The 26,623-nt window shown below is 34.2% G+C and overlaps 1 protein-coding gene across 4 annotated transcripts in view; it reads left to right on the forward strand.

Moving 5' to 3' along the window:
- Positions 1 to 26,623, forward strand: part of LOC129793790 (zinc finger protein 2) — a 40,723-nt gene continuing 14,100 nt past the window's right edge. For all 4 annotated transcript variants that reach the window (XM_055834129.1, XM_055834130.1, XM_055834131.1 and 1 more), the window contains exons 1-4: positions 1 to 1,705; positions 17,322 to 17,577; positions 25,488 to 25,638; positions 25,746 to 26,442. In XM_055834129.1, the coding sequence (XP_055690104.1) occupies positions 17,434 to 17,577; positions 25,488 to 25,638; positions 25,746 to 26,442 (992 nt within the window). In that variant the 5' untranslated portion in view covers positions 1 to 1,705; positions 17,322 to 17,433. The remainder of the gene's footprint in view (positions 1,706 to 17,321; positions 17,578 to 25,487; positions 25,639 to 25,745; positions 26,443 to 26,623) is intronic.

Consider the following 26,623-nt stretch of genomic DNA (forward strand, 5'->3'; position numbering starts at 1 on the left):
CGGTCACCGCTCACTCGGAGCGCATGCATCTGCCGGCCGCACGACATAAACATTTAAAACAATTTATTATAAATTAAAAACTAAACACATAATTAGAAAAGTAAAACGATAAAAAGTAAAAATAAAATAAAATAAAAAGTAAATCACAGCAGAGGATGTACATAGATCAAACATCACAGCAGCGAGACACACCGCCAACACAGCAAAAGTTTAAGTAAAAAAAAAGTTCCCATTTAAATTTAATTTCCATAATTAAAAAAAAAAGTATAAAAAAAATTGTTTGTTTTTTGTTTATTTGAGAGGAGCTCCCCCCGAATCACACAGAACAGTAAGAAAATTAAAAAAAAAAACTCCCCTCTAAAAAAATCAGTTAACATTCCAAACCAATTTAAATGTGTGTTTAATTTGGCATTGTGTTGTTTTTGTGACAAAGAAAAAAAAGGAAAATCTCGCAGAAAAGAAAATCTGTTCCCAAAAGTGATTTGTTGTGAAGAAAAAAAGAATGAATAAAAAAGTTGCATAATAGAGTATAAGAAACATTTTACTACAGCAAGTTCCTAATTAACCTTATCGACGCGACGGTGAATGTGTTAAATCGTGAGCGCCATGATCAAAATCAATGATGGCATTATGCAACGGTTCCTAAGAACAGTTGAGATCTACGAATGAATAAAGATCAATTGAAGAAAATATATAAAGATTTAAAATAAAAACTTTAGGCGTTCTCGTAAATTGCAGGGCTTCAAATATTGCCGAATTTAGTAAGAAAAAAAAACATCAAATTCGTGCTAATAAGGCCAACTGTACCCAAGAAGAAGAAAAACTGTTCCCACCAATCGGGATGCCGTACTGAAGCCCCCAAAGGTGGCACAATGTGATCTGATGTACATGTGTGCCCCTGAAGGGTTTCTGTGTGGGAACAAATTAAGGATGTAATTGTTCCCAAATTCGCCAACAATGTGTGCATAAAGTGATAGCCCGCTAGTGTGCTCAAAAGCCGTGAGAATGTGTGTATGTTAGTGTTCTTTAAATAAAAAAAATAATAAGTGAAAGAGTTGTTTTAAAAAATCGGGCAGCACTGCAAACCTCGCATTTTATTCCTCAAAATATAAATTTTAAATTTTAAAACAAAGAAAAGAAGGTTCCAACACCATTTTAAGAAAAGTATAAGAACGATTGATGCTCACATTTTGAGAACAGTACTGAAAAGAAGTTATTAAGTAAAATAAAATAAAAACAAGGTCATAGAGTGTATCAATCTAACTACATAAATATAAAAGTATATTATATTAAAAAAAAATCAACAAAGTTCCTCGTGAGTATTTCACAGTGATCCTCTTAAGAAAAACATAAAAAAAGTAAAAAAAAAATCATAAAAAATTTTGCAAACTTATTTTTATATTCAAAAAAACAACAAAAAGTTATACAAAAAAGTTTTACTTTAAGAACAATTTGAAAACACTTGCACAACAACTGTTCCCAAATGGCATTGCACGTAGACTGAAGTGATTGTAAACGCCTAAGAACATTGCCGTGCCAGGACTATTGAATTTTAACAAAATAAACAAAAAAAACTGTTCTCAAATTTCCACTTTACAACATATGTTCCTAACCCATCGACTGACAAACTGTGGAGTGCTGTGAGATCGGCTACTCGATACACCGAATATGGACTGCTATTGTAACCTATAGACACGATAAACAGGTTAGAATTCTTATTAGTTCTTAAGAACACTTTGATTTTTCTTTTTTCTACTTTTCTTTTCTTGGAATTTTTTTTTTTTGAAAATATTTTCTTGCAAAAAATGCTTTTGCTTAATGCTTATTTCTTATAAAACATACAGTGTCTCACATAACGAACCACAGATAAAAGTTCTTGATGTGGGATCTTACTGTTAATGTTTAAATCTGAAAATATTCATTTTTTGCCTTTAAATTCTCTTTATTTGCAAATATCAAACTGTGTAGTTAACTTTATTATTCATATTTAATCGAATTTTACGACACAATGCAGTCAAAATTTTTATAAAACTGAATTAAATATTTAAAGAATTGTTAAGAAAATTTGAAAGAAAATAAATATATATATATGTATAAAATAAAGAGAGATAAAACATTAATTTCAATGAGGAAAAACATGATGTCTCACACCTAAATCAACTAAAAGATCAAAGTATTAATCAACCTTATCAACACTTGTAAAGTAATTTGCATAAATTTCCAACTCTACCGGTTTGTCGTTCAATCAGGCACCAAAGTCGCGCGCAAATGAGGGCGGGAATTTTAATTCATGAGAAAGGGTTGCTTTTACGCAGCATCCACGCCGCCACCCCCAAAAAGGGAAAAGTCAACCAGTGAGTAATTAAAGCGCGCGCAAGAGGTGCGATTAATTTCCTGCCGGGGGTAATTAAACTAATCCCCGAGCGCTTTGGGGAGGGTGTGGGAAACACGAAGAGCCCTTGTTTTCCCACCGTGAGAAAATTCTCTTGACGAAGGCGATAAGAGTGTGGGGGGTGTAGCCACGCCCTCTGGGGACTTTTCTCGGACAACCGTGGGGGCCACACTTTGCTCTTAGCTCACAAACGAACACCGGGGGATGAGTTAAATGAGCCGTAAGGGTGATTTTTCCGCCAAAACGTGCGACTCTACCTCCTCACAAGTTCATCAAGAAGTTCCTTTCTTGTTTCCCTTCTCAATTTTGGCTCTACCACATTTTCTCGAATTTTCCCACACTTTTCCTTGCCCAAAACAGTCATCACAGAAAATTATCTAAATCGGATGAGGAATTAAGAGGACGTCAATGTTGGCTGCCTTGTGTCGTGATTTGTAATCAACTTCATTACTTTCCATTTGCGTATTGAAGAGAGAGAAGAAAACCTTGAAGTTGGTAGCAATTGCGCGCGTAAAGAAGATCTTATTGGTGTTAATTAATCCAATTGGCTTAATATGGATTAAAAAATCAAAATTAATTTAACAAAATTGAAATAAATTATTGAAGACATCTCACTTCGTTGTCTTGAAGGTGATTTATTTTAATTTTCTTTCCAAACTGGTTAGAAAAAAAGAATTCTTTAAATCTCTTTGGTCGTTAATGTCGGCTAACTTGACCTCTAGGAAACCTTCCCGACTCCTAATTGTTTTTTCTTTAATCCTTAAAAGAAAAAGAATGTAGTTGTAGTTACTTGAAGAAAATATTCTGAAAAAAGAAACCATTTCACATAAAATCCTTTTTGTTCCATCTAATCAGGTAAAAATTCATATATTGCAAAAACAGGATTTTCTCCTGAAACAATCCCTTTGCATTTCATATATTTTGTGTCTCACTAAAAGCCCTCAAAGAGAAAAAAAAAAGGTACGCACTTTCAGGTAAGAAGAATCTACACACACTGAGGGATCTTCTTTGCCTAGAATTGTCTTTGCAAAACGTAACGTCGTTGCAAAGACGGACCAAATAACAAAAAAATAAAATAAAACAGGAGATCCCTCTCTCTCTCTGATGTGCAGCTGAAGAGAAGAGTACAAAAAGGTGGGAATTCCAGGGATTTATATGGCTCACAAGAGAGAAGGTGCGACCCTAAAATTCCTTTTGCCAAAACAAAAGAGCACACAAACCCCATAAGCAGCATATAAGGGGCGATCTTGCAACGAGAAAATCGCGTGGAGAGATTTTTATAATATAGGCTGTGTTGTGCTAACAAAATACCTTCTTCCGTGGCCAAGAAGTGGAACTAAATGGTGCAATGTAATGTAAGAGACATTGCGTGTCTCCTGGGAGACAACAAAACATTAAATACAATATGAATTTATTTGCATATTTTTTGTTGTTATTTTTTACTCTAAAAAGAAACATTTTATTTCTTAATTAATTTTGTGATTTTTAAGTGCTACCGAAAAGGTGTTTTTTTCAGGTATTTTAGGTAGTTAACAGATGTTCGTTAATATTAAAATTATGCAGTGAATTGATCAATGTTTATTGGTTGAATTTGAAAAATCGAAAGGGAATTCATTATAGAATTTTATTGATGGGATATTAGTTTAATTCTGATCTTTGTAAAATCGGTAACCAAACGTTCTAATTGATGTATAAAATTCTGCTAAAAGAAACTAATATTAACCTTGTTCGTTGTGTAGGACAACCAGTGTAAAATTTAAACTCTGGAGAATCAATTGAAAATCATAATTCTAACATGGAATAGTTCTTGGCGAATTGATTTTGCGTTTCTAAATCTTAAGAAAAATAAGTTGTCCAATATTCACTTATAAAGAAAGGAATTTGATGATAATTTAGCAATAGTTTCAAATAAATTTAAAATACATATACAATGAAGTTTCGCAATAGAAGCCCACAAAGAAATAGAATTGGAAATAGAAAATCTGAAATTCCTACTTCAAAAGAATCAAAAGTTCTTACTTTTTTTTTTAATTTAGGACTCCTAATTAGTAGCAAAACAGAAGCTCATTAATTCTTCCTTTTAAAAGTTTCTTACTTTATTTATCTACTTTATCTACAAATAATAATTCAATTCTAGTAAGAATGATTTGAAGTTCTTTATATTTTTATATGAAAAGTTAAGAATATTCTTTAAGAAAATTTGAGGTTCTAAATAGATTGAAAAATTCTTAAAAAGAAAAATGCTCAAACAGACTTAACTCTTGGAGGATTTTGCTGGCCAAAGTGGCCAATTCGAATTTATTTTAATAACCAAAAGATTAAATCTATTTCTACATCTGTGTATAGAGAAATTTCATTACTTTAATATCGTCGAAAGAAAACATGGAAAAATATTTTCTTTTGCGAGAAAATGAAGGCCAAACTTTTGAGGTTAGAAACCTCGATCTTCCAGTGTTACAAAATGAATCTTAGGGCATACAGTTGTGGTCAATAAAACAGCAACATATCCAAATATTTAAGTTTTAGATAAAAATAAAAAGAAAATTTTCTTTTTTCTGTACAAACCGTACAAACTCCGGATCCCCCAAACAGATTTTTCAATAAAATCTATCCTTTTTTCTAAATTTTAATTACAACTTTTAAAAGAAAATTTCTGTTTCAATTTAGCCCCGAAAAACGATTTTGATCAATATCTAGCTAACTTTTACGGCTTCTAGTCGTATACTAAAATCAAATTATTTAATAAATTAAGTCTTATTATTACCTATTTAGATAGAAATGGAGGATCACGACTTTTGTGTGCAAAATGCCATTTTGGAAAGCTAAATCAAAATTTTCCTTAACCACAATTTTAGTTGTTTTTAATATGATTTCAAGCCCTTTGGAAAACCATTTCATGCATCTTTATAACAATGCCCAATAATAATTTAAACCCATATGACGGGTCTTTTGATACAAAGCATAGTGTCCCCCTCTCCTTGCTTTTGCAGTTCCTCTCAATCTTTGATATGCATCGATAATCGCATAAATCTGGGCATTCTCATCCTCTGTGTGTGAGTTGACCGTCTGAGGGTCACTGCGGGGGGTCAATTGGCCCCGAAGAAGTGGCGGGTGTCTGTGCGTCTGTGACCGCGCCGATTGTGTCCCCCACATATCGCGCGCGTCGTTGCAAGCAAAAGCAAAAGACTTCTTCGATGCGATATCTTTGGGGACATTATATACGACAAGAGAGTGCAAATAGTGGTGGAGAAAAGAGGTATAAAATACAACACAGGCGCTGCTTATTGGCAGCGAATGTGAATCCCGGCCCACATGCATGATAAAAACTCGTACGTGTTAAAATTTTGTACACGCCCACGCAACTCTGACGCCCCAAAGCGCGGGGGACGCGAGCGGGGGGTAGCTGGGTGATGGGGTGATGCTGTGTGCTCTAGAGCTACCCGAAACGCCTCCCCAGCGCCAATTACGCGACTATTTATCGCGCGATATTTCAGGGAAATCACTCATGCGATGCCTCAGCCAGATTTTCTCTACAATAATGTAATGCTATAGGGCGGGTACCCCCAAAAATCTAATTGCTCCCAAACACAACACACTGTCATAAAAATCATTGGGCCGTTAGAAACGATTATTTCTGAATTTTGAATGTTGTCGAAATTTTGCTTTTCAATGAATTTAATTATACCCACTAAAATCATTATTTTTCTCTCTGCAGCTTTTATTTTGTTAATGCGTGGTAAAAAAAAATCTATTCATGATCTTTGAATTACTTCATACACGCATCATAAGACAAAGGAGTTTTCAAAACGTTTTTCCTTTTTGAATTTTAACGGAAATTACCGCGAAATTCCGCAAGAGGGATTTAAAACAAAATGGCGATGGGAACGCTAAAAGATTTCATTTGTAATTTAATTAAATGAAAAGATCTCTTCTCAATTTGCAATTAAATCCTTTTTCACACAAGAGAAGAGATACAACTTTCCTCACAAACCCCCCTACACCACGTTTATTGGGAAAAAGAGGAAAATTCCTATCAATTTCCTTTACACCATCTAATTCCAATCATCCCTCCATTGAACGGAAAACCAATGGCGGCGTGTGTGGAAGAAGATTCCCCAATTAAATGCAATTTTCGAGACGAATGATCGTCAAAAACAGACTGGAAAGATTGTGTACAAGCACCGCAATGGCAACCGAAACGGCGCATCAGAAAAATCTCCCTTCGTCGAAAAATGTGACTTTTCCCACCATGAAAACCACAGTCAGGGAATAAAAGTGGGAGAGAGCACACAAAATTGACGATTCATTGACTAAAAGTCGCATTGGACTTCATGTTCCGAAACGATTTTCAACTGAACGATGCGGAGAGAGACCAACAACCTCTTTGGGACGAAACAATTGTTATTGAGAGTTGAGCAGACTCGCGTGAGTTGCTTCGCAGTGGTTTTTTTTCGGGATTTTCTGTTGAATTGTAAGAAAACCAACTGAGCACCTGACTGTGCCGAAATAATACCTACCAAAAGAATCAATATAAAAAAAAGAGGGAGATCTTGTTAAAAAAAAAATCGTCGATATCTTTTGATTTTTGATAATTTTTTTCTCAAAAATTTCAAGAGCTTTCAGCAAGATAATTTTCTACATATCTGTTAACGCTTAAACTGATAAAAAAACAATCTAAAATGTCATGTTGCTGTCAAATCGCCCTTACACATATTAGGTACAAAAGTTCCGCGTATGCAAGAACACATGTCCGAGAACGCTGGGGTTTCCACACACTCGCGTGACGGTTGGTCGTATTCCACCTGTTTACAACATCATTTGTTCATCCCTTGGTCAGTAATGTTGTTTCTCCCACACCCTTCTTTTCGGTATATTTTCCCAACCCTTTGCATGGGAACACCATGAAAAAGAAACAACCCGTCAAATCTGTCTACAAATACCGGAATCAATTCAAACTGCTCATATGGGTTTGTTTATTGAGGTTAGGAACTTCTGCGTCAGATATCGCCATTTGATTTTTTTTTTTTAGAAAACTTCAGAAAACATTTTTTTGTGATTTCTGTCTTATTTTTAAAAATCTCAACTAAATGCCAAATTGAATTTCTTAGTTGAACTACACGCAGCGCCACTTGTTCGTTCAATGGCTTCTATAAAAAATTGTATGGAAAATATTAAATCGCATTTTATGGAAAAAGCAACCACATCAGCGCAATTGTCGTCCAGAGAAACAAAATTTCTTTTAATTTTTACTATCGAATGGTACAAAATTTAGCCGTATATGAATTTTTGTAACCCAAAAACCTAATTCTCCTGGGCTAACTCTCCTATGCTTAAAAATTGATAGTCAGTTTTTCCGGCAATGTAAAAAAAAATTCCCATTTCTGATCTGAAATATTTTTTAAGAAACTGAATAGAACTTTTGATATAAGATGAAATTAAAAGACTAAGCTAAATGTTTAATTTCCTATTAAAAATCCTTCCAAAACATTGTTGAAAATTAAAAAAAAAACAAAAAACTCGAATTAATTAAAAACATTAATAAAATATTATCTTCTCTTTTAAATGTAAATGCTAAACTAGAACATTTCTAGAAGAAAAAAATAGCAGTTCATCAAAGTGAAGAATTTTAGCATTGCGTCCACCGTAGTCTTATGTAAAAATCTTTGACAGTTATTATATTTCTTGAGAAAATGGCAGAAATTCATGTTTGCTTGTCACTTAGCGTCCCAACGTGGAGATTTCTAACCTCAATCTCACAAACGGCTATTTTATTTGTAGAAAATATTATAAGATAAATGGGAATGATATATTCTGGTGAAGAAGTGAAACCATCGCTTTTGCGTTCCTCCACGCACGATGTAACAAAATGTCGCCCAGTGCTTGAGGGCAAAGAAACAGAAATAAAAAAAAGAAACCCACCATAGATGCTAAAGCGTGGAAGACGCGCGGAGGTATAAAAATCCCCTTAATATCTGATTTTTCATATTTACCGTCGGGAGGCGAAAAATGCCACAAAGTGAGCACCTGGGCGTTTTTTTTCTGCTGGGGAGACGCAAGAGGAGTGCGCAAAGTCATTGTGTGTGGGACCACTGCGGATATCCCAAGTTATTCGTCTGATGATTAAAGAAAAAAAACGTGTATATATAGATATATAAAGCTCAGAGACACTGAGGAACAGAGAGAGAAAAAAGAGTGGTGGAAAAAAAGAGAAGAGGCGAGTTTTGTAAGAAGAAGAAAAAAAAGGAGAACCCCGAGAGATATAATTCATTAATTGAAGTACAACATATTCAAAAACATTGAGCATAGCGCGAAGCATGTCTTATCTATCGCGCAAGCGCTCGCCGAATGCAGTGTGTCCCTTGAGCGATGTTGGGGCGGAGCTGCTCTGTAGCCACGGATTGTACTCTGATACGCTCACACGACCGGAGAGATTCCCAATAATTGGTAATCATTATCACGGCGAGTGCACCATGTGATGACCCGCAGCCCCCCTCATGTCCTACCTCCCCACCATCAACCCCCCGCCATTTCACCGGCCGTCGCCCCCGCGTGCAATTTAGCGCTTTTTGTCGCTCTTTCCACACTCACGTACACACACGTTCCACGTCTTCTTTGCCTGTCCGTCCACCACTACCTACCACCCCCACCACCATCATCATCCAACATCAATATATCAACTTTATGCTTTGTAAGCCAATTATATGTATTTTTAATGATGTAGAGATGTTCATGTGGAAATTGTGGAATATTTTTGTGGAAATTATTTGTTTGCAGATCCTTGAAAGAAGCAAACATCCACTGTTCCAAAGCTTTCGACGCCAATATTTAGATTTGATTAATTAAATACAAAGCATTAGAAAAATAAATCATTTTTTCTCTAATGTTTCGCAGTAAGACCAAATTGTACATGTACATTGTATTACGAATGATGTACTGCGAGACTTCACTGTAAATTTTGATTTTTTTTATGAAAATGATTCATTTTGAATAAAAGAATTTCAAAAGACACTAAATTGTAGAAATAAATCACAAAGTTTCATTTCTTATTAATAAATTATTATTATTCAAAAGCCCTTTAATTAAATACAATAAAATCATTTTTTTGCATTTTTTTTCTTTGATGAAAAAAATGATCAAAAACTTTTTGAAAGCAGTGTAAGAGCGACACAACATAGAAAACATCATGAAATAGGTTTTTCACACACAAAATATTCACATAGATAGTTGAATAAAAAATGTGTGTTGGATGTATTTGTGCACAGGCAGAGTGATGTTGCTATTTTTCTTTGAGGGTTTCTCTGTGCGTTTGAAATAGAATAAAAAGAGCTACAATCCGTCACGATTGGAACTGTATGGATGAAATATTTTTATTTCCATTAATTTTGAGAGGTGCTCTATGAGTAATTAAATAAAATACAGAGACTGAGAATCACGCAGATGGGACCAACTCATCATGTAAATGCAGTTTTTGATGTATTTTTTATGTGATTCAACACTGGGGACACGCAGTGCAGCCTTGAAATTAACAAATTATCCTTGTGAATTTATGGATTTATGTACAAAATCATATTTAATCATTGTTACTCGTTGTTTGAAGAAATTCCATTAGAAATACATGTTTTCTGAGCATAAAATTCCACATCTAAGCATTTCTTATTGGATTTTGCAATCTATTAATGATCTAGATCTAAAATTGAAAGCTCATGTAAATAGAATAATTCATTAAAAAACGAATTGATGATGTTTTCTATTAATGGCTCATACTTAAGACTTTGATTTCTTTGTGAATGCATTTTCAAATGTTTCATATCGGTAAATGATCAGCTTGTTAACACCTTGTTGTAGTAGCACGATGATCGCCCTTAAATGTTGATTTAAATTTTTCATTTTTGTACGCTCAAATATCATACAACATTCATTCAGTTTCCCTCCAAAAACTAATTTCTGTGAAAACATTTTGTTTTATTACAAAAAAAATCCTTGAAATATTAGTTCCCAAAAGGACTTCTTTTAGAAAGATATTTTCACTACAATAACACCAGAGATTTCTTGAGATCCATACCTATTCGATTGAACAATACAAAATATATTGGAAAGCCTCCACTCTCTCTTTGACCCTCTATTGAATTTTTGAGAGTTTTGTGTGCGTGGACAACATTCCCAAAAAAAATTGTATTTTTGCATGAGAAATAAAGGGATGTCTGCACTTTAGTTATGGTTGCTTGATCACAATTATCTACTCCTTGCTTCTCTTTTTTTTTGGGTGAACAATTCTTCCAGAGCGCTTCCTAAATGACAGACATCTGGCAGGTATACACATGTCTTCTTGAAAGGCATAATTAGTACTTTTTTGTGTTGTAAAAAAAAATTCTTAATTCATTGGGTTTCGTATGTTCATTCTTCGTGTCCCTGCAAAAAAAATCCTTTCAAATTTCTACGGAAAATATAATTATTTATCATTTAGGCATTGATGAGGTGGAGATGGTATGGCGGCAATACCAGGCAGAGTGGAAGAGGCATTATTTTTTTCCGTTAAAAGCCAAAAAAAAAACCTTATTAACAAAGTAAGATTTTTTTTCTCTAAAATAATTAATTTTAACCCTGAGACGTTCTTAAAGGAAAGGAGGTTATACGATTTTATATGGGGAAATCCTCAATACGAGGAAATGATCAGAATATACGTGAATCCTGTAGACAAAAGGATAAAAAATTAATAAGAAATCGCCAAAGAGATTTCGTATTTTGTCATGGGATCAACCGGGAAGAGTTAGATGAAATTTCTTCAAAAATGCAAAAAATTACGTCACTGTTGTTTTTTTTCAAATTTCCTTAAATGAAAGAAGCATTTGCGTTGATGCTTCGTCGATTATTATTACGAAGAGTATTTTTATGCTTCATTGAAAGAGTCAAAAAATACAAATGTGACGTCATTGGGCCTAATTCAGCGACCAAGAAACCCTTGAAATCTTTGAATTTTGTACTGAAATTTCAAGATTTCAAGCGAATTTCAAGGGTTTCTTGGTCGCTGAATAAAGCCCATTGTTTGCATTTTCAGTTAAATCTTTGCCAACTTTTCCCAGCTGCTAATTTCAGTATAAAGCGAGGAAGTTTCTTTTGCAATTATTTAATTTTTTTTTTCGATTTTCCATAAAATTATTCGTATCTTTAGTATTTTTTTAAATTACTGAATTTTCCATACAAAATCAGGTAAATTCCTTCAACTATTCTTTGAAGAAAATTTCCTTTCTTCATTCCTTAAATATTTGAAACATTTATAGAAAAGTTTATAATGTTCTATTTAATCGTATTCTAATAAGAATTAGAACAATATCAAAGATAAAATAAAAGATAATTATCAAGAATTTATGAGAATAAAATAAAATAAAATAAAAAAAAGAATTATTTGCATTGAAATCAAATAGATTTTGATTAAATTCTTCAAATGAAAGAAAAAAAAATAAAGAAGAATTTCCATCATCGTGTATATGAAGAGTGTGATGAAGAAAGAATTCCAATCTGGAGCTTCACACAAAGAGCAAGTTCCAGCGAGTTTTTGGGCTTTTATTATGTGGTGTGTGGTGTGCCCCAAACCCACATGGAGAGCGTCTTTTTCGGGCATCAAATCGAACTCCCTGATCGACATATCGATATGGTGTGTAGAGGACTCACCCTCGTCCACACCTTTTTCCCGTTCGCGTCCGAAAGCACAAATTAAGCGTGTTATTTAGATTCTCTAATTTTGTCAAATAAACAATTAATTTACAATTTAAATGGACTTTTTTTTACGGGTCGTCGAGGTTGATGTCTCTCGCGTTTGTTTTCGCCTTCCTTTTTTTTTCTTACTTACATACATATGTGCGGTGTTGTAGATTATATATGTATGTATACCTACCTTGCTTCTCGCGTACCGACCCGGTGGAATAAGGCAAGAGGCGCAAGAGGTGTTCTTATGGGTGAGAAATCACTAATTTAAATGTTCAAATGATTCTTCTTTTCTCGCCTTCGCGTTGCCCCACGGCGCGCTCCGCCGAAAAACCCATTGGACATTCCATTTCAATTTGATCACACAAGACGCACGAGATTAACTTTTATCGGAAATAATAAAAAAAATATATGTCCAAAATTCTCTCTCTCTTTATATACACATATAGTTCCACGAGGTTGTGACGGGCTGGAATGAGTTTTTTTTTTGATTTCCATGTTGGTTATGAATTTGTAAAAGTTCTCTGTCTCTCTGTTAAGCTCCAGATTTTTTTTCTCGCGTTTCCTATTTTTTGAATTTTTTCAAATGAGGCAGAAAGAGAGGGAGAAAAGTCCATGGTATAGCACACATTTTAATTTCCCAAAGCCGTTGAGGTGAGTTTGTTGTTTTGGGCAAAGAAATATTCTGAAATATCTTTACCAAATATTTGAACATACCGAAGCATTCATTAGTAAAATATTGAACGTTTTCATTTTTTTTTTTTTTGATAAAGAAAAAGGTGTCTATGTGGGTCTAACGATGTGATTTATTTTTTGGGGGTAATATTGGGAGAAGATTTTAGGAGATCAAAATATTAATTATTCAAAATTCTTGGAACTAGCCAGACACAGAACAAACGTAAGAATTTTAGTGAATTGACAGGAAAGTCATTTTAAATGTTTCATATCCAGAACTCTTAAGCTCTCTAGCTCACGTTAGAATAGAGATTTTTTGTTAGAGTATCTAACGTTAGAAAAAATTACGTTAATTTTTTGAAAATTTTGCAGGCTTAACTTTGAAATTTAATTGGTAGTGCTAAAGTTTCAAACGTTAGAAAAGAAATGTCTCATAAACTTAGAAAAATGTCAAATATTTCTATTCATCGAACACTTAAAGTCGAACGTCAGAATTATAGTTGGTTTAACCTTTTTGTTTTAATAAATTAAATGAGAAAGAACGTTGAACGCTAGAATTTGATGTGATTGTCAAACGTTAGAAATTCAGCAATCTTACACGTTAAATGCTACAAATTCAGCAATTTTAATCGTAAAGCGATTTCATTAAGCAAAAATTAAACTTCTTACGTTAGAAATTCAAAAGTCTAAATATCAAAAATTTTATTTTTTAAAAATCAGGGAATTAAAGGGAGCAATTTTGGACAAAATAAAAGACAAAATATTTTGAAAATACAAAATATTTTGACATTAAATGTAATTTTGCACAAAATATTTCTCTAAAACTTTTGTCAATCTCTCCACAAAACAAATTTTTGCAATTTTAGGTACAATAATAGGTGAAATATTTTGAAAAACTGAAAAATTTTGACGTTTAATGCAATTTTAGACAAAAGACAAAAGATTTTTTGTGTCAATCTTTTGACAATCTTGTGAGAACGTCTCCACAAAAGATTTTTATAGGAGAATTGTAATTTTGCACAAAATAATTTATACATTACACAAGAAATATTTTGTGTTTTACAAGCATCTCGTCGAGGTGCTTTTATAAAATCAAAATCTTTTGTCAAATTGGTGTTTACGCGTTGCATTTTTTAGAAGTTTTCTGTCATGTTTCTCGAAATAGCAATGGACAATAATGCAATTTCGGGTAATTGTGAAGCTTTGTGCAAAGGGAATTTGTGGAATGATATGAAATTCAGCCAATTTAGCTGTGTCCATTTTTCCTTTTCACGGTGTTGGGCAAAAATGTTATGGAGAATTTCTGTGTCTTTTCGGCAAAAATTTGGGAGATCGCTGACAAGTTCTAACCCTATATAATCAGGATTTTGGATCAGAGATCCCTTCCCTATGTTCCCGATGCGACTTCTTATGTGCAAAAACGAAATATGTAGGGCTAATTAATGCAATAAAATATGAGTCAATCAATTCATGTAAAAGAGAATCATATCAGAGTGACTCATTAACATTTTCTTGGTGTAATGAAAATCGAACTGATGAGCTAGAAGTCAGATGGTTTTTTGATCTTCCCAACATCCTTAGGGTATCAAATAGACTACACGCATGCTTGACTTAATTTCCCTAAAAATTAATTCAATTCAGATTGTTCAATTGCCGTATCGTAAACATAACCTAATAGGAATGTTATCTTCTTCTTATTTTTTCCATCTGAAACTCTCCACTCGAAAGAAAAAACACGTCACAAAAGACGACAAAATATATCAAAAGTCTCCCAAAAGATATTTTATTCAAAATTGCTCTTCATAAAATGTCTTTTGTAGACTTCACAAAAGACAAAATATATTTTATTTTGTCCAAAATTGCTCCCAAAATCTCAATAAGAATTTCTATGAATGGGGAAAATATCAAGATTAAAATCTCAAATTTATACAAATTCAGGGAGCTGAATATCAATTCATAAATAATACTACGAAGTTGAAATATAACGTTAGAAATTCATAAGAATCAAATATAGACCATTTAGTGGAAATTTATCTAATCCACAAGCATTGCAGATGGTCACAACAAACACATAAATTATTTTATTTTCATTAATTTATCTATTTTTATTTTGACCAGGAGACATCCCTGCTACTGCAAAAGTTTTTTTTTTTTGGGAAGAGGCCATTTCTTGGTCTTTAGTACTCCCGCCTGTAAAATACTAAATTTCAAATTTTATTGCTGGCCACAACACAATGAGATGAAGAAGGAGGAGAAAAAAAAGGTTTTCATGACAAATCCCCCGAAAAGCGTGCGTCTTTCCTTCCGATATCACCTTCTTTTGCTTAATTTTTTCCACGAAACCCATCTCGATATCAGCAGGAAGAGCACAACAGCCAAGCTATACGGCAACACCGGTGCTCTGTGCACACACACAGGCCACGGGTGTGTATCAATCGGGTTTAAATGAATAAAAAATAAAAAATAAAATAAAATAAGAACTCCTCACCTCCCTCTTTCGGGACAGTGTGGAGGAATATCGTTTTCGATAGAATTTGTATGAGCGCGGGTATAAGGCAGCCACGGTGTGCAAGAGAGGTATAATAATAAGAAAGAATGAAAAGAAAAAGAAGCCTCGATGTCTGTGTTTATTTACAAGGCAATGCAAGACCTCGACACATCGTCCACCGCGCGCGCGGTGAGGTACACGAGGGGGGTGGTGAAAAATGTATAAGAGATGCGCGATGATGCTTTTTGAGTGGGCTTCGAAGCCGAAGCCAGATCCAAAGCAAAATTCTTGGAGGAAGACAAGAAGAGGAGAAAAAAAATTTCTGTTGGGTTGTATAAGACGAAGAGCAAAACGACCCCAGGTAGAAGAGCAGAAATCGTCACAATCGAATTGTGCCTCGATGTCTATTGTCTTTGGGTATGGGCTCTCTCACTCTTACGTCTTCCCATCCCTTGTGCCCCCGTTCACGGTCTTTTCGAGCAATTTCTCACCTGGAGCACACAAATGTGTGCTTCGACAGCTCAGAAATATCTCTTTGACGCGCTTACCTGTGCAATTTCTACCGTTTTTCCCCGAATTCTCCAGAGTCTCTCGTTTTGTTGCCAACAAAGGGACACACACATGCCCACACACAACCAGATTTTTCATTTCTCACTCACTCTCCAGGTAAACCCCATCCATAAGCTATGATGTTATACCAACAACATCATCCATGGTGAAGAAGGTACTCAAACCCATCAAAATTGTCTCACATGGAAAGAAATCTTCAAAAAATATTTCTTTGCGCTGGACGCAGAGTATCGAAATCTTTGAACCACCATTTGGGTAAGGAAATGGAGATTTCCTGGACAGGAGAGCTAGGTCGGTCAGCGACCCCACAGTGGGTGGTGTCCGTTGGCAATAAATAAGGAAAATAGATCAAAAAAAATTTAAATGTGCAAACCCGTAGCAAGTCCAAAGGTGTGGGCCACAAGAGAAGCGCGCACACACAAAAGAAATAAACCCTCGATATCACGAAGGGAGGGAAAGGAAGATGCAGAAAAAATGTATCTAAATATCGTGTGGTTGGGATGTAGGAGAGGGTAGAAGAAAAAAAAAAAAGAGGGTGCCTCACCCTCAAATTGTATATAACACAACATACAGTAGCATGCAAAGAAACACCAACAACCATCAGCATGTGCAACAGAAAGTGAGGATTTTTCTGGAGAAAAAAAGGACGCCTAAATTCTCATTGAAACACTGACTGCAGAAATTTTTTATCTCTGTTAGTTTATCTGATATTTAATAAATTTTATAAGAAGAGATTTTAATGGTTTTATTGCAACAGAACTTTGTTAAAAAAATCTTTACGCCATGAATGGATAATTTAGATAAAGAATTCATGCAATGGAGGGCTGTTTATTCAATTTTTAATACATGCACACCAAGTATAATTACTCGTAGAATATTTTCTACATGTGTTGTAGTAAATTAGTTTCGGGAAGAATTTTTTTTAAAAAATACATTAGGGCTCTTAGATAAAGGATTTTTGAATAAAAATTACAGAATTTCGGAAAAAATTATTGCTTCAAGAACTTTTGATTGAAAGAATTAACATCAAACGTTAGAAGTTCAGTTAAATACACGGCAATCGTTAGAAATTTAGCAGTTTGAACGTAACACGTAGGAAATTAATAAAGTTCTTTAATTTTAAGCTTTATGGTGCTATTCATTTGAGCCTGAGAAAATAAAAATTTTCCTCTTTTTAATAATTTTCTTCACTTTGTTTATACAAGTTCTCTGTTAATCATATTTTACTATCTTAAATAGATTTTTAGATTTAATTTTTACAAATAAATAACATTCAGATTTCATTATTAAATATCCCATTAAAGCACAAATAAAAAAAAGGTCCTAAAAAGGCGAGTTTTTAGTGAAATACTCAATTCTCACCCTTTTGTAAAACGAAGAAAAAATTGCAAAGCTTCAACTGGAGGCTCTCTCAAACCATCCCTTCTCTCTATCTACAAATTGTGTCTCTTCAACCCTCCTAAATAGTTTTTTTTCTTTCTCCTTTTTGCACAGATGATCCTAGTTACAACTCGGGGATGGAGATTTATTTGGTCTTCCTGAGTCATCGATATTTGTGCAAAAAAGTGGTGGCGAGAAGTTAAAAAACAGTGTGTAGTATTTTTATATGGCAAAGTCACCGCCACCAAATGCGAAACAAGAGGCTATTGCGATGCCACCGCCATCTTTGGAGTCACCTACTTCCGATTCAGCACCCAGAAAAAGACGTCGAAAACGCGATGATCCACAGAGTTGCAGTACCACAGCCGAGGTGAGAAGAATTTATTCATTTTCTTTATTTTACATGAATTGGGGTTAAATTTGGGTGAAAATGGGGTGGAATTGGGGTGAAAATGAGGTGAGTTTGTGGTGAATTTGATTTGTAAGAGTTGGTGATGGAAGTGTGAATTTCATACATTCACACTTATTTTTCTCTGTGTAAAAGAAAGAAAATTATTGATTATTCGAATAAATTTATAGAATAATTTAATGAAAACTTTCTTATTCAAAGAGAAATTCTTATTTCTAAATTTGATTAAATCTCAAACCTTTTGAGCCATTTATTAGAAAATTTAAATCTGTTCGAATAACAGCTTAAGTAAAATCATAAAAAATCTAAATCTATCTAATAAGGAGTATTGAAATTTCACGTATCCTTTACTACTGGAACAGAAAGCTTAATAGCAGTTAAAAGTTTTAAAAAGAATAAACTTTTAACTGATGATCAATACATAAAGATCTTGGGGGAATAGAACAAAAAATTACAGCTAACTCGGCTAAAATTCTGGGTAATAAAATCACTTCCTATGACATCAAGAATTTTCTTACGTTTTCTCAGCAATTTTTAATTGTTCAAAGATGTAAGAAAACTTCCAAAGCTTTTCCTAACGTTTTAAAGACTTTTGGTGAAAATCAATCAGAAAAAATTGAAAATTTTCTCACAATCAAAACCTTGTTAGGCAATTATTTCAAACCCTTAAAAATATTCAAATTATCTGTCAATTTTATAGAATTTTTATTAAAGCTAAATATTAATGTCTTCAATGCTTGTTATTCATCTCTAATGCTTTTCCAAGAAAAAGTCTTTCAATTTCATTCTGTTACAAAAATAAAATTTCTATCAAAAGGGCATACAAATGCCTTAAAAAATACCCAAAATCACAAATGAAATGAACTAAAAATCCTTTAAAAAAAAAGAACTTTTCATTCAAATAAAAAAAGGATTTAAAAGCCAGAAGACGAAGAAGACAAATCATCACAGACTCATTGCAATTTTTCTCACATTTATCTCTTGGCTGTTGTGGGCTGGCTAGCAGGCTGGCTGGTTGGTGGCTGGTGGTGATCACTCAGTTGCACAGATCATCATCTCCCACAGGAGCTGTGTGAAATGTACCTACATAATGTGGAATGAGTGGTGTGTGGCGTTGTGTGTGATGTTTGGAAAGCCCGAGAAAGGTCCACGAAAATAATGAAATAAAAAAAAGAGTGATATACAGCAACACATCAGAGCGAGAGGAGAATTTGCTAAAAGGGGGTTGGCGCGCGCAGTAACTCTTTCGGAAAGCGACGACGCCAAGAGAGTCCGCCTTCTTGGGTGCAAAAGAAAGAGTAGCTATATATATATGTATACAGTGCTATATGCATGTATATGTATATAGCAGTGTTGGCCAAAGAAGAGGAGCCTCATTAGCACACCTAATTGAGCGATTGCTGCCAATTAGCGCTTGTGGAGTCGCCTCTGAGTCGCCCGAGATTCCGCTGGCAATTAGATGGGTACTTCGCACTGGTGGCCCACCCCCTCTTCGAGTTTTTTTTTATTCATTTAAACGTAGTATAGAGGCAAATGCCAGAGAGAAACCCAAAGCCAAGGGGGGGCCCAACAGCGCAGTAAGAGAGAAGTTTGTGCGCCTCCACTCAATGAGCAATTAATTAAAATTCATCTAACAAGAGGAGAATTACACGAGAGTGCGAGTGAGTGAGGACGAAGCAACAGCCAAAGTGGAGGACAAACACCACAAGCTTTAACGCCTCACTCAACCGTTTCACACGCCAATTCTGGGGGCTGGGATTTGTTGTGGAGGAGCGAAGTCGCATTAATGGCCAATGGTGTTAATTGCTCCATTTAATTGTGTTAACACAATTGATAATTGAGAGATTGTGTGGGATTTAGTCCTCCCCTTCTTTGCTCTGTGGTGTAGTACTTTTCTCGCACCAGCAATTGGGGGGATGGTGAGATTTCTCACGATATATCCCATAGAGATTTTTCCAGGGGAATCAGTTACACTGCCTCTTGTTGTTGGCTTCCTCCAAACCAGATGCTCGCACACCCCTTTGGTACTAATTTTTAAGGGGGGAGAAATTTTTCATCTTTGCTTTCCCAGCATCATTAAAAGGTCAAAAGATCATTAAAGAAGGGTTTCGCGCGCAAAAACTTTACAGAAGGAGTCTTTTACATTGTTAATTAATCATTTTTCAATTTAACTTCCACACCCCATCATCATAAAGAAATAATATTTATTTTAACGATTATTGTCCATTTTTTTGGGGAATAGATTAATTTTTGGGTGGTTGGATTTAATTTTTATTGCTGATTTTTCTTCTCTCAAAAGGATATGCCTTTTTGATTTGCAAAATCAATTAATTTGAAATTTAAATGAGGAAATTTTGATATTAAATAATTTCTAATTGCCACGAATGAATGGCGTTTTTATGGCAGAAATTTTCATAAAAGAATAATTTAAAATCAATGAATTAATTGTTTGATTATGCAGGCCAAGAAAATTCTATTTCTTTATGTTTGGAATATGGAGTATTTTTGTGAGATCTTACAACAATATATTTTTCGAGACATTTTTCAAAACAAGAAGTTTACAATGATCTAATTCTAAATCAATTCAATTCAACTAATTTAAATCATTAATCTGATGAGTTTTTAATACATTTTAACACAAAACCTTTCGAGTCTTTTACTTTTCTTTTATCTTTTATCTTAATAATCTTGGTTACATATAGTGCAATGCAAATTAATTTTATTAGAATGATTATTACGTAATATAGCTTATAGAGATAAAAAAATCACAACAGTGCACTCTCCTCAACCCTTTCTACTCTCAATAATACTGTGCTAGAATTTTCCTTAGCTCTCTGCACGTAATACATTCCAACATGAAGGGATGTTTTTTTTTGTGTTAACTTCAACAGTAGAGATTTAAATAAGAGAAAAAAGAGGTAGAAAGGGTGGAAATGAATGATTTAAATTAGGAATTAAATTTTATAGATTTTTATCTCTTGGAAAAAAATTCTAATTGAATTTTTTAGCAAGTAAAAGTCATAAAAAATAATTTCAATGTTGATTAACTTGACTGAGAATCTTACTAAAGTCTTCTACAGTGAACTCACACAAAGAATGCACCTGAAATAATCTCATTTAGGGTGATTTAGGGGGAAAAGCTAGTGAATTACGAATATCTCCCACAGTATCGATCAAAAATGCATTTCTGATAACGAGGCTTTGGTAACTCACTCAAACTTCTTTTCTATCTCACCCCAACCCGAGGTTCTGGTTTATTCTTCAGTTAAAATCCTCTTGAGAATTCTCAAAGAATTTTTCTGCAACAAATTGTCAAAGAAAAGAAACTTAAAGATCTTTATATCAGAAAATTTAATTAACCTTCAAGATTATCATAAAGATTTTGTCAAACAAATACTTAAATCGAGAAAGTTAATCCAAATTGAAAGAAAAGAAATTAATTAATTGTGCAACAAATAAAGAGGTTTAATGAACAATATTTCAACGGGCTATTAACCATTCATCTCAAGGATTCTTGAGGAAATAAAGGAACTTAAACTTAAATGAATAAAGTCTTTTCTTTAAACATATTTTATTCTCTTCTTTGCATTTTAAATTGTTCTTTATGCTAATAAATATTAAAAAAAAACTTTTTACTTGTTCATTGAAACTATAAAACATAAGATAATTAAAAATCTTCCTTTTCTTTGAATTCCCCAACAAATTAGTAATAAAATAAATTGAAGAATATTTTCAATTTACAAATTAATCCGCATAAATAATCATAAGAAATAGAAAACCATTCAAATAAAAAGGAGCAAAAGAAAAATGATACAATACATTGTAGATTAAGTATTAAATTGTATTCAAAATGGCTTCACGAGAGCGTCCTTATTACATTCCACATCAAGTTCCACACCCCTTTTTTCCCACTCATGTGTGCAAAAAAAAATATCACATCTAAAATGCCGCCATATTTGCACAAGGAATGGTTGGTGGAAGAAAAAAAAAACGAAGAAAATTTGTGCGCACACGGGAGAAAAAGAGATTTTTCTTTTGCGAAAATTTTCTCCTTTGCAGAATTTGCGAGTTAAATGCCCCGCAACTATATGTATGTGTAACGGTAGGAATATATATACCATGAATAGACAATTCGAGTGCTAGGGGAGTCCCCCGTGTGAGTGTGTTTTTTCTTTCACCCCCTCCACCCAATTCCCACACCCCCGCAAGCCCCTTCTTTTACTTGGGCTATGTGGGATATATATAATAGGAAATTCAATCGATTTTCAAATCCGTGAGTGAAGTTTTTGGGCGCTTCGCGAGCAATGAGGCAGCCTGTGGCGCTTCGCGGGCTCTCTCACTCGAGGGGTTGGTATGATGGGTGAGTGAGTGGGTGGTTGGGTGGTTTGGTGTGGAAGAAGTATAAAATATATGCAAGCATGGGGGACGAGGAGTATTGGCTTCTGGAGGACTATTTTAAATTAAAATATATTCTCTCCCTCGTCCTCTGACACCCTCGCACATTTTTTTTGCGCGCGCGCCTCCCCTTCGCCAAAAAAAAGCAGGGAACGACGAAATGGAAAGGCCGACTCGGTGTCTCGAAAGTCTCTTTTCTACATTTTTATATATGTATATATAGCATACATATGTATGCTGTATGCTATGTATGTATAATGCTCCTTCTTTCGGCGTCTCTTTTTCTTGTATGCACACGACTAATAACATCGAGAAGCCACCTTGAGACGCGAGGGACGCTTCTCATTTTTTTTTCGTTGGTTGCTGTATTCTTGCCCCTGTGGTCGGGGTTCTTCTACCTAACCACCTTTATCCTCCACCACCAACAACGTGCAATTTCCTTGCGAAACACGCGACGGTATCGCGCCACGAAATTTGTGAAAAACAAATTATTATCCTGATGGGAAATCTCCTTGGCATCCCAATGAGCTCATATAGGATGACCAGAATTTCTTCTTTTTTTCTCTACTTACTCTGTCTCTCTCACTTCGTGCTTTATACGTTTCCATCCCCCCGGGAATTGCGGATTAAAATGGTATTGTTTGAAACGAATTAAAAAAAAACCTCCCAAAATTAAGGGAAGTCTTCGTCATAATTTCTTCTCCTAGGGGGAGGTGAAATTGTCATCAAGGAGGAAGTAGAAGTTTGCAGGATGTGTTGTCAAGTATTAATCCTTGAAATATTCCTTTTTTTTAATAATGTCTTATCTCTGAATGAAAGTAAATGCTGGAAGATTTTGATAATTCTTATCAAACTCTTTTGATTTTAATATAAAAAACATGAGAAAAATTCTTAGATTTTTCTTTGGTCAAATAGGTAATTTCTTACACATTATTTTAGTTCTAAAAAATAAATTCTAGTCTGCGTATGATTGATACAGAACTTTGCAAAATAAGATACAGTGTGAGTGTGATTTGTACTCTTTTTGATAAATTTTATCAGAGGTAATGAATAAACTCCTTTGAACACACCTATAAAAAAATTCTTCAATTTTAACCCCAAAAATTGCAATGAATCTGTATTTGATTTGAACTTTGAGATACATAGAATAGAATAATTGCCTGGTTCATACTAACGATCTTCTCTTTCTATCTCTGTGTAAATTAACACAATTTGTGACTTTTGGACCTATTTGCATTCTCATTGCTTTCCTCATGATTCAACACCCTCACATCGTTTGGAATGGAAATTATTTATGGTACATTTATGGTTGTTGAAATTATAATAAGAGGAGGTATTTTAACGCGTGCAGAAGGGGTTCATTTCCGACTCTTTCATCCACAACTCGAGTCCCTCTCTCGTTTGACTTCACACAAAACGTGTGTCTTTTAGGTGATAAAAATTATTAAATGTCATACATTTTACAAATGAAATTTACAAATTGTTTTTTTTTGCACTTTATTAAGATTTTTATTTGCTGTTTTTTTAATGGAGAGGAACGTGCTAAAAAATTATTACATTCTTTGGTTTTTATCTGCAAAGTTTGTTCTTTTTTGTTGTGGGTGGAAAGTTTTTAAGATCAATAGATTAATCATGTTTTATTGAAATTTTTACTTTAATTCAAAATTAATTATTTAGAAATATTGCAGAAATATTTTAAAGAAAAAATTCTAAAGAACTTCCTTCCTTAAACTAGAAGAAACCAATAAGAAATGAATAAGAAAATAATTGCAAGTTTTTTTTTCTCCTAATTTAAGCATTTCTTGGGATTTTGCTTGTCAAGGAAATTTTCCAGCTGTGTTACTCCTCCGCAAATTCCACATAATCTCTCCAATTAAAATGTCATTAATTGTATATACCTTACTTAAAAATTAAATCTATTAGATGGTTTAGCTTAGCATGCAAATGCAGTGTAATCATGTAAAATTAAATGAATACAAAAAAAAGTATAGAGAAGTCTCTCTTTGGAAGTTTCATTGCGCGGGGGTGGGGGAGGGGGAAATCACTTAAAATGAGTATAAAAGTCAAGTAGAAAATCAGCGACAAATCACCGGCAAATAAACGCCAAATTAACGATATCAATTGCCCCCTTCGAGTGATTGCTTATCTCTCTCATATCATTCTCTTCAAGTGAATGAGTTGTACGTACAGCCAATGTGGCCTTAACATTGGCAATGATTTTCAGATATACACCAAAGTATTTTATCTCTCTCAACAACATACAACCTATATGCTTCCCAAAATCATTCGTTATACAGGAGATATGATGAGCTTTGGAATGTTTTTTTTTTTGGGTTCTTTGATAAAAAAAAAAGATTTTATGTTGAAGCATTGCGGTTAAGAGTTCAAACCACCCGCATTGAGATCATTTTTTAAATTAACACAAAATACACTCAGCGACATGATTTTTGTGTCAGATAAAATTTCAAGGGGAATTTATGAGGTTTTCTCATGAAGATTTAGAGATTTTTAACAAAAAATTCTTTTGAAGACTTTTTGCAATTTATTTCCCTTTAATTTATCGTGAAATTTTTAATTCTTTTAATTATATCTTTCAATTGTTGATTTTCTTAATAATCCTAAATTTTTAATACAAGAAAATTAAATAAATTTAAAAAAAAAATAGCAAAATAACTTTGTAAAAACAGAAAACAAACTTTTTTCAAAATTCAAAGGAGTTTATTCAGGCATATATGGACGGTGCTCTTGTTCGAGGAAATAATTTTGATTTGCATTATCAATCAAAGAATCGAAAAAAGAATAAGATATCGCTAAAGAAACTTCCTATCTTCCCATTTTCCAATGGACACAAATATTAGGAAAATCGGCAATGATTAAATGTTTCATATCATTGGCATCAATGTTTCATTCCTACGAAACATTGACCCTGAAACATTTACAGGGACGCGTATATTTTGGAAAAACTACCGTTTTTTTCCTTTATCTATTCTCAGTGGAAAATGAGAAGTTTCTTTGATGATTTCTTACTCCTTTTTGATTCTATAAAAGTTAATACGAGTCAAATTTGTTTCCTTAACTCTTTAAGGTTTTTTGGGTCATACGCTGACCCAAACGTGAAACATTTTATTTTTTCAATTATTTATGAATGTAATTGTTTTTTTTTTTTTTTTCATATTACAAATGCATCAAATTCACGCATAAGGGGTCAGAGAATACGTTCTGAGTGAGAAAAGTCTTCTAAAAACATTCATAGAATAAAAATCGCGATAAAAGACCGCATGTTTCAATGTTTTTATGTTTCACGTTGGACGTTAAAGGGTTAACCCAAGTCAGCATCCATATATACTTGAATAGGCTCCTTTGAATGAATAAAAGATCCTTAATTTTTTTTTTCAAATTATATCAGTTTTTTTTAAAATACTTTTTCATGGATAATTTATTAAAGAAAAATATTATTTTTTAATTTTTATTTGCAGCTGGATTACGACTCAGATGAGGCATCCCCGCAATCCTGCTCAGATGTGGAGAGCTTTCAGGGTAAAATTGTGTACAATTCCGACGGTAGCGCCTACATCATCGACTCGGACAATGACTCCCTCTCGCATATATCGGACTCCTGTGCCGCAGGTGAGTTACCATTACCTTCTCCCATGATGATCCCTTAATAATGATCAAACAGCCCCTAAAAAGAAATTAATTTCTGATTTCTTCTTATTCTTGTTCTCTTTCCAAAGGTGTCGTCTCACCAAATAACCCAAAAATCCATTCGTTTAGAGTTGTAATGGCAAGGGAGGCATCTGTAAATATTAGTGAACTGAATAGGATATCAAAGCCAGTGCTCATGTGTTTCATATGTAAATTAAGTTTTGGCAATGCTAAATCATTTGGTATTCATGCCAACAGTGAACACAATTTGAATTTGCTCGAAAGCGAAAAGACATTGCTCAGTCGTGAATACTCGAGTGCCATTCTCCAAAGAAATATCGACGAACGTCCACAAATATCGTTCCTTGAGCCACTAACTAATCATCAACTACCACAAATGGGTACTGAGAAACTCAATGAGGATGCTCCCGTTGTCCCAAAGGTCGAACAGGACTACGTCCCGACGATTGGGTGCACCCCATATGCAAGTAGTGCTGGTGGTTCCGTTGCAACATCAGCCGCGGAAACACCCCAGCCGGAGAATTTATCTTCGCCCGAGCCAAAGGTGGAGTCATCACCGCCTGAATCGCAACAGCAGCAGCAACAACAACAAATTCAGGCACCACAACCCAAGACACCCCCAATGCAGCTATCAACGTCACCGGCTACCGATGCCAAAAACTATGTTCCTACAATGTCCCCCACATCGACAGTTGCGCCAAGTTTCACCATAGGCGCCTGTCCTGACCACATCAACGGTCGCCCACTTGGCGTTGACTGCATACGGTAAGTCTTCCTTCTCTTATTCTCCTCACGTTCTTCCTCTGTCTCTGTTAGGGGGAAAATTCTTTTTCGGCCAGGAGTCAAGGAAGGAATGTTCCTCAGTAACTTCTGGTTGAAGAAGAGCTTTTTCCTTAACAAAAACTAGATCAAATTCTCATTAAGATCTAAAAAATCTACCCAAGAC

This window comes from Lutzomyia longipalpis, chromosome 3 (assembly GCF_024334085.1).
Source record: "Lutzomyia longipalpis isolate SR_M1_2022 chromosome 3, ASM2433408v1".
In the NCBI taxonomy this organism is placed as follows: domain Eukaryota; kingdom Metazoa; phylum Arthropoda; class Insecta; order Diptera; family Psychodidae; genus Lutzomyia; species Lutzomyia longipalpis.